A 7,509-nucleotide genomic window follows, 5' to 3' on the forward strand; every position below is an offset into this window, starting at 1 on the left:
ATAGTTTAGAAAACTCTAACCTAATATTAGTTAATATATTCTTATTTTTCCATTTAGAAATATTCATTTTAATCCAAGGCAGAGGATCATGTGGCTTTTCTTCTTTGAGGGATTCTGGTTTTATACCCATCACACCATCCCAGCAGGGTTTTGTTTGCTTTGAAGCAGAAGCCAAAGAAACAGTTGTGTAACTGACAGCTGCTGATGTTAAACTGAAAATGAGATGGCTGGACAAATGTCATTTCTATAAAAGCTCAAATTTGATGTATTGAGCTACTTTTAATCTAGTCTATTTACTGTGATACAAAGTTTAATAATGTTACAGGCAGAGAGGAGCCCCAGGGACGTTTTGTTTCATTGCCCTTATTTCTGTGTAATTCTGCTCCTTAGAGTTTTTTCTATCTCTTGTGTAGGATTAGACCTGCTCTAAAGAGCTTAAAACATACTAATCTTGGTTTGCCATTTTAAAGAGGTGCCAAACCACTATGACTTAAAATTCATGGGTTTTTTAAATGCTAAATTAATAAGCATCTTCTTGAAAGAGGCACCAGATGAACTCAGTATACAGCACAGATCCATGATTTTATTAAAGTCATTGTTCCCTCCACTGGCACAGATCACATCCTCTGCATTGTGTTTATGCTGCCATGACCACAAACCAGAAAACTCCTAAGGAGTTTCTTTGAATTGAGCTAGGTTTGTGAGTTATCTCCCATATTCGACTGAGCTCCTTGGAGGCACGGACTGTCTTTGACCCTTAGCACAGTGCCTGTCCCCAAGGGGGTGCTTAGTCAGCATGCATTTACTATTGATTATTTGAGAGCTTTGGATCCCCTCTTCACCATAAGAAGGCATCCAAGTGGACTTTAATAGATTGTGTTGTTTTAATTATGTGTGTGTGTGTTTGCGTTGTATTCTAGAAACAAAGATGTCAAATGTTAGCGGAGACTAACGTAACTTTGCAAAAGATAAATTCAGGAGAAGTTTGGCCCCGAAGGAAGGCAAGGTTCTTCTAAACTGTACAGTGTTCAGAAATTCAGAACTCTAAAAAAATGATGTGAAGGTAGAATGTGTCATCTGAAAAGAGCAGCCTTGTAAATAAGCTCGAAATGTAGAAGGGAAACCAGCTGTGCATGGGAAGTGAAGATTTGGGGCCTCCCCTTCTTCAGAGATGGGAGGATGGTATCACCCAAGTATAGCACAGTCATCCATGTGGGGAAGGCTAAAGGAAAAACCAAAAAACTGAGTGCGTGCTGATGTGGTCTATTAACTCTGCTGTAAAAGTACTGAACTAAATGTCAGGAAAATCTGAGTTCAAAACCCTCCTCAGAAATTTACTGGCTGTGTGACATTGAGGAAGTCGCTTACTGTCTCAGCCTATTGTAAAATAGGTATAATAATAGCTCCTACTTCACAAGGGTGCAGTAAGAATTAAATGAAATAATATTTCTAAATGTTAGCTATAATCTATTATTTAAAAAGAGTTTGGGCCTTGCTCTTAAATTGAATAATAGTTGCTAGGTAATGGATAGGAGTTTCTGAAGGAATTGGATTGAGTTACATCTTGGAGAACAGTTTTCCATCATTGAGCTAGATAGGAAACCTAGAGTAATGCCCGGTAGGAGTGAAGCCTAGCGTGGGGAATCCCGTAGCATGGATTTTCTATGGAAGACCTAAGTTTGAATCCCAAATCAGCTGCAGAGTCAAGAATGGGGCATGGGGACCAAAGATAAAGGCAGAAGTGAGAGATTTCAGAGGATAAATAAAGTAAGGGTAAGATGAAATCACTCAAGCAGCATTGAGTAAAGAGAAGATCTCAGGGACTAGGTCTGAGAGGATGGAGAGCCAGCCTGCATGCATGTATGCTCTTTGAATGTCAGGTTTGCCAGGAGAAGTATGGTTTACTACTTCTCCATATTTTTGCATCAGAATGACACGATTGGCCAAGTTTGTGAAATCAAGAGTGTCCTGGGAAGTCAGGTTTTACATTGAAGCTCCTCATATGAAGTTTTTTCCTCTTTTTTTTTTTTTAAGAAGCAATAAAATGTCTGTATTAAATGTAACTGATTTCAAAAGCTGCTCAATTTTTCATTCCCCGACAGGGATATCGCCAGTGCAATAAAAGAACTTCTTGACACAGTGAACAACGTCTTCAAAAAATATCAATACCAGAACCGCCGGGTAAGTTGGGCAGAAGCACTGTCTGCAGCTGCCATGATTGCTTTGGGCCCTCACTCATTGCAGGAAACCCTATTAAGGTAATCTCTAGAGAAAGGTAACTGTTGGAATTGAAGGCATATTATAAACTGAGACATTCCTGGCCCATCCATTTGAATGCTCCTTGGGTGTGACAGACTGGTCCTGATCAGAAACCTGTCATCTTGATCCAGGATTCATGATTTTCTCTATGTGGGGATTCCCTTCTCCTAGTCAGATCACACCCTCTTTGAAGGGGGCAGCTAGGTGGCACAGTGGATAGAGCACTGGCCCTGAAGTCAGGAGGACCTGAGTTCAAATCCTGCCTCAGACCAAACACTTGACACTCGCTGTGTGTGACCCTGGGCAAGTCACTTAACCCCTATTGCCTAAAAAAAAATAATAATAAAATAAAATAAAAAACTTTTTTTAAAAAAGGGGCAGCTAGGTGGTGCAGTGGATAGAGCACCGGCCCTGAAGTCAGGAGGACCTGAGTTCAAATCCGGCCTCAGACCAAACACTTGACACTTACTAGCTGTGTGACCCTGGGCAAGTCACTTAACCCCAACTGCCTAAGCAAAAAAAAAAAAGAAGAAGAAAAGAAAAAAGAGGAAGACAGATCACACCCTCTTTGCCTTAGTGGGCAGTTCCAGGGAGTTGCTATGACTAAACTTCCGGGGGTACATCTTCCCAGTCATAGCTAAGTAGATCCTTAAACAACTGACATGCAATTAATTCATTGCTTTCTTCCTATTCTGAAGCTTTTCCAGCTTGGTGTAGGACCCTGCTAGTCCGATCTTAGAAAATCCAGGCTTGCCTTCCCTCCGCAGTGATGTCTTGGGGTAGAACTGGATGGCAGTGGTTGTCTGTAGATTTTTACTGTGTCAGTGGCCTTTACCGAGTGTAACTTATATTGTGGTGTTGTCGGCTCTTAGCATCTTGTAATTTCACTATTTGACTTCTGTCTCTTTAGGCACTTGAACACCAAAAGAAAGAGTTTGTAAAATACTCTAAGAGCTTCAGCGACACTCTGAAAACCTATTTTAAAGATGGAAAGTAAGTTCAGTGACAGTGATATGCTTTGATTCAGTATGCGGGTATAGTATTCAGTTCTGTATGAGGAGTCCTAAAGCCATCTAAAGAAAACTGTCCCATAAATGTTAAATTTGCATTTAAGCAAACTAGTTCATTGGGGAGTTTCGGGGGGAGAAGAAAGCATTTTTAGATCATATATCTTAAATTTATAGAAATAGTCGGGATTGTATTTTATGATACCACACCTCGGTATTGGGAACTCTGGAGAGCTGTCCGAAGTACCTGGCACATCTTTGTCATCCACAGCTCTCAGGGAATGCATCTTAGTATCTAGCCACGGGCCTTTGACTTTTAATTAGACTCTGGAAATCTTGCTGACATGACATTGGTTCTGTCAGAATTTTTGTAATTTTTAATTCTTCAGTGGTGTGATGTACTCTTCTGGCTGCAACATTTTCAGACAGGTACTTGAGGCAGGTGATTCACTGGAGTCAGGAGACCTCGGTGAGAATCTTAGCTCTAATGCTTATCACCTATGTGATTGTAGACAAGTCATGTAGCCATTCAGAGACTTGGTTTCTTTTTCTTTTTCTTTTACCTTTTTGGTAAAATGTGAGAAGCAATCCTTGTACTGCCTGCCTCACAGGGTTATGAGCAAAGTGCTTTTTCCGCCGGGAGATGCTGAGTAGTCACTGTGGCAGCTACCTGTATTCTTATTGTCTGTCATGTGGTTTCACCTGCAAGTTTGGATCTCCCTGGACTCAATCCTGTTAGACCCCCTAGAGAGGAGGTCCAGGCTCATTCTACATTGACCATGTGCCATGTCACGTATAGATTGAGGATGCCCGTCCATGAAAGCTGCTCCATTAATTATCACTTGACATTTAATACATTTTAAAAATGAGAGTCAGTTCAGCAAAGCAAATAGGTTTGAAGCTGGGAATGAACACATTGAGTCAGGTTCTTGAACTTCAACGTAGAACATTTGACTTGTACTGTTAGGTGCCATTTTTGGTACCACTTTTTTTCACAATTTTTTTAAAAACTGACATCAGTTTTTCATGAGTTTCTTTATGCTGAATCCAGTAAATGTACCACACACTTTCAATGGAAGAATTTAGCTTAATGCGGTAGTGATTTTTGACTTTGAGTTAATTAACAACCATGATAGAGGAGGACCCTTTGAGGCAGGAATCCATTTGAAAGCCTCCCTTTGATTATTGAGGCTTATCCATGACCCCTGTGCCCTCGTTATGCAATGTTGACCTTTTTTAAACAGAAATGATATTATCGGTTCATAAGTAGGACATGTGTTCACACTGATCCATCACGGCTTTGACCAGGTCCCCCTTATAATTAGTTGGCATATTTGAGAGTGAGGTTGCAGACTTTATAAGAGGAAAGTAACTGGCTTGCTAGGGGATGGAACTCATTTCATTAGCATTGTGATATAATCATATGAGTGAACCTTTGTGTCCTAGGAAATGGGCAGTATTAAAAAATGGTAGAATTTAAAATCAGTTCTGATCTTTGAAAGCATTTCCTTTGTGTGTATAGTGTACATTGCAGTAGATAAATTGAGACTAGTATATAAAGTGCATACTTTTAAAATTTGCCTTGCATTCAGTACTGCTCATTCCCCATTAACACTGATAATTTCTTGTGCCTTTCTCTGTTGTGATTTTGTTTAGGAGCTCTTCCATTTCTGGGGAGATTGAGATGAAAAATTATTGGCTGATTAGTGTGAACCATGCACATTTCACATGGTGCCATTTGAGGCACAAATTTATAGGAAATCCAGGATAGGTTATAAGAGGCTATTCCCTCATGGCCATTCCATTTTTAATTTACCTTTTAGTACCGGAGGTATCATCCATAATTGGCAACCCACTGTCGAGTTATGGTCAGTGATAACCACTAGGAGTTGTCAGTAATGCAGAAACATTGCATTTCAAATATGAAAATGCAAACAATGATATTCCATAGGAACAATGGCTTCACTTTGGAAAGATGGTCGTGAATTGCAGGCTCAATTTTACCTTTACTTTGCAAATTGTGTTAAAGATTAGCATTTTTAAATATATGAGTTTTTGCTTCTAAAAACTGTCTAAAATACTACTATTTATGTTCTTTTGTAACAGGGCAATAAATGTGTTCATAAGTGCCAACCGATTAATTCATCAAACCAACTTGATACTTCAGACCTTCAAGACTGTGGCCTGAAAATTGTATATGTTAAGAGCTGTACGTTTCAGTGGTGGTGTTAAACTGCTGCCTTTACCTGTAAATTTTAAAGTTTGACTGTATAAATTATCAGTCCCTCCTGATGGGACCTAATCCAGGATGTTGAATGGGATTATTGCCATCTTACACCATATTTTTGTAAAACGTAGCTTAATCATAATCTTACACTGAAGATTTTGCATCACTTTTGCTATTATCATTCTTTTAAGAATTATAAGCCAAAAGAATTTACGCCTTAATGTGTCATTATGTAACATTCCTTAAAAGAATTGTAAATATTGGTGTTTGTTTCTGACATTTTAACTTGAAAGCGATATGCTGCAAGATAATGTATTTAACAATATTTGGTGGCAAATATTCAATAAATAGTTTACATCTGTTAAACATTTGTTTACTTGAAAAAAAAAATGTGTATAATCAGAAGACCAAGAACACTTGGTAAGGTCTACAGAACTTCTAACGGAAGCTTATTAACCGTTTGTCACATTTTAAAACAAGAAGAGTTCATATATATATATATATTCCTTGATCCATTTGGGCAAAAAGTAGTTAGTGAAAATGTTTTCACTAATTTACTGTATATGAGGTACTGAAATATTTTTTCCATTATCTCTATCCTCTTTCAAAAGACTTATTTGTCCATTTATAGTGTATTTACACTATTTTGTCACTTTCTGAGCTCAGAGGTTTAAAGATTATGACTCTGAGAAATAAGTCTTCTGTCAGGCCGGGTCCTAATAAGCTTTGCACACCTTTTTTTCATAAAACTGTAGCCCAAACTGGTTTTAGTTTGGGAACAAACCAATGCTAATTGGTGTGACATTGTCATGAGTGTTTATTATCGCACTCTTTAAATATGTACAGTTTTGTTTCCCAATAGAGAAGTTTTAAGGAAATTATGTATCAAGTGTTCATGTTAAGTAATTTCGTTTTCCATTTATGATAAAAAGAAAAAATAATTCAGAATTTGTTGATCATATATAAAAAGGTTTTAGGTTTTTAACTAGTTTTTTTATTGTTCTCATTACTACTTAAGGAATTTTTTTCTTTTTTTTTAAAAAGGGGTCAGAATTTTAGAGACTTGAGTTCATTAGAATGAGTAAAATGTGTTTCTTTATGGAAAGAGAAAGTATAAGTTTATGTAAAAGTAGAAAGTCACTGGAAACATTTTATAGCCCATTAATTTATGGCCTTTTTTTTTTTTAACCACCTTTGTTTCTCCCCTTTGAGATCTTCAGATAATAAAATGAATGAAATCGGCATTCTTTACTATTTATAATGTCATAAATCACTATTCTGGGAAGTAGTTGAATGTTGCTAGTTTGCTCTGTTGACTGTTTAAGAGAAAGACCAAATTAGCGAGGCAGTTTCTGGACTTAGCCCAAAAGCCAACTTTACAGAAGAACTGGAGACCTCCTGTTGTGCAAACGACTACAAAAAGGCTATCCCTGCGCAGGAGTATCTTCTAACCCAATAGGAGAAGACGTGGCACAGACGGAGGCTGAAAAACGGGGAGGGTGCCACAGAGCATGGACCTTTTCCTGACATTTTCTCTTTTTGCCACCAGTTCCTCCCTAGCCCCATCCCTGCCAGATTTTTACCCCGGAAAAAGGTGCTTTAGTTACTACCCTGATGGTAAGCTTCCAAGTTGCCTCAGAAATTCTGCTGCTGCCTGCCAGTCCTTCACCTAACTCTAACAGCCAAATTAAGTGTAATCCTATATATGCCAAAGACTGTGCTAAACTAGGCGTGGTGAGTACAGATACAAAGAAAGAAAGAATCCCTCATCATAAGGAGTTTGTGCTTCTAAGGGGCAGACAACAAGTATGTACTTGTTGAATAGAATAATAGGATTAATCCCTTTCGCCAAAGTGTGCTAAACCCAAGCTGCACCCTTCATTAGTGAGGATAAGAAAGGAAGCTACACCCTCTGATCCCATCCCCGCCTCCACTGGAAGGGCAGTGGCCACGCTCTTTGTGAGAAGGCTCTTTCCAGACTCTTCCCTCCTGCCAAACAGTTTAGCTGTTGCCTAT

At 38.6% G+C, this 7,509-nt stretch overlaps 1 protein-coding gene across 1 annotated transcript in view; it reads left to right on the forward strand.

Moving 5' to 3' along the window:
• The window catches only part of PDCD10 (programmed cell death 10), a 50,124-nt gene extending 44,265 nt beyond the window's left edge, over nucleotides 1-5,859 (forward strand). Inside the window, exons 6-8 of the mRNA XM_027876164.1 lie at nucleotides 2,103-2,181; nucleotides 3,170-3,252; nucleotides 5,373-5,859. Coding sequence (XP_027731965.1) covers nucleotides 2,103-2,181; nucleotides 3,170-3,252; nucleotides 5,373-5,454 — 244 coding nt within the window. The 3' untranslated portion in view covers nucleotides 5,455-5,859. The remainder of the gene's footprint in view (nucleotides 1-2,102; nucleotides 2,182-3,169; nucleotides 3,253-5,372) is intronic.
• The last annotated feature ends 1,650 nt before the right edge of the window (nucleotides 5,860-7,509 follow it).

This window comes from Vombatus ursinus, unplaced genomic scaffold, assembly GCF_900497805.2.
Source record: "Vombatus ursinus unplaced genomic scaffold, bare-nosed wombat genome assembly UNPS02014810.1, whole genome shotgun sequence".
NCBI lineage: Eukaryota > Metazoa > Chordata > Mammalia > Diprotodontia > Vombatidae > Vombatus > Vombatus ursinus.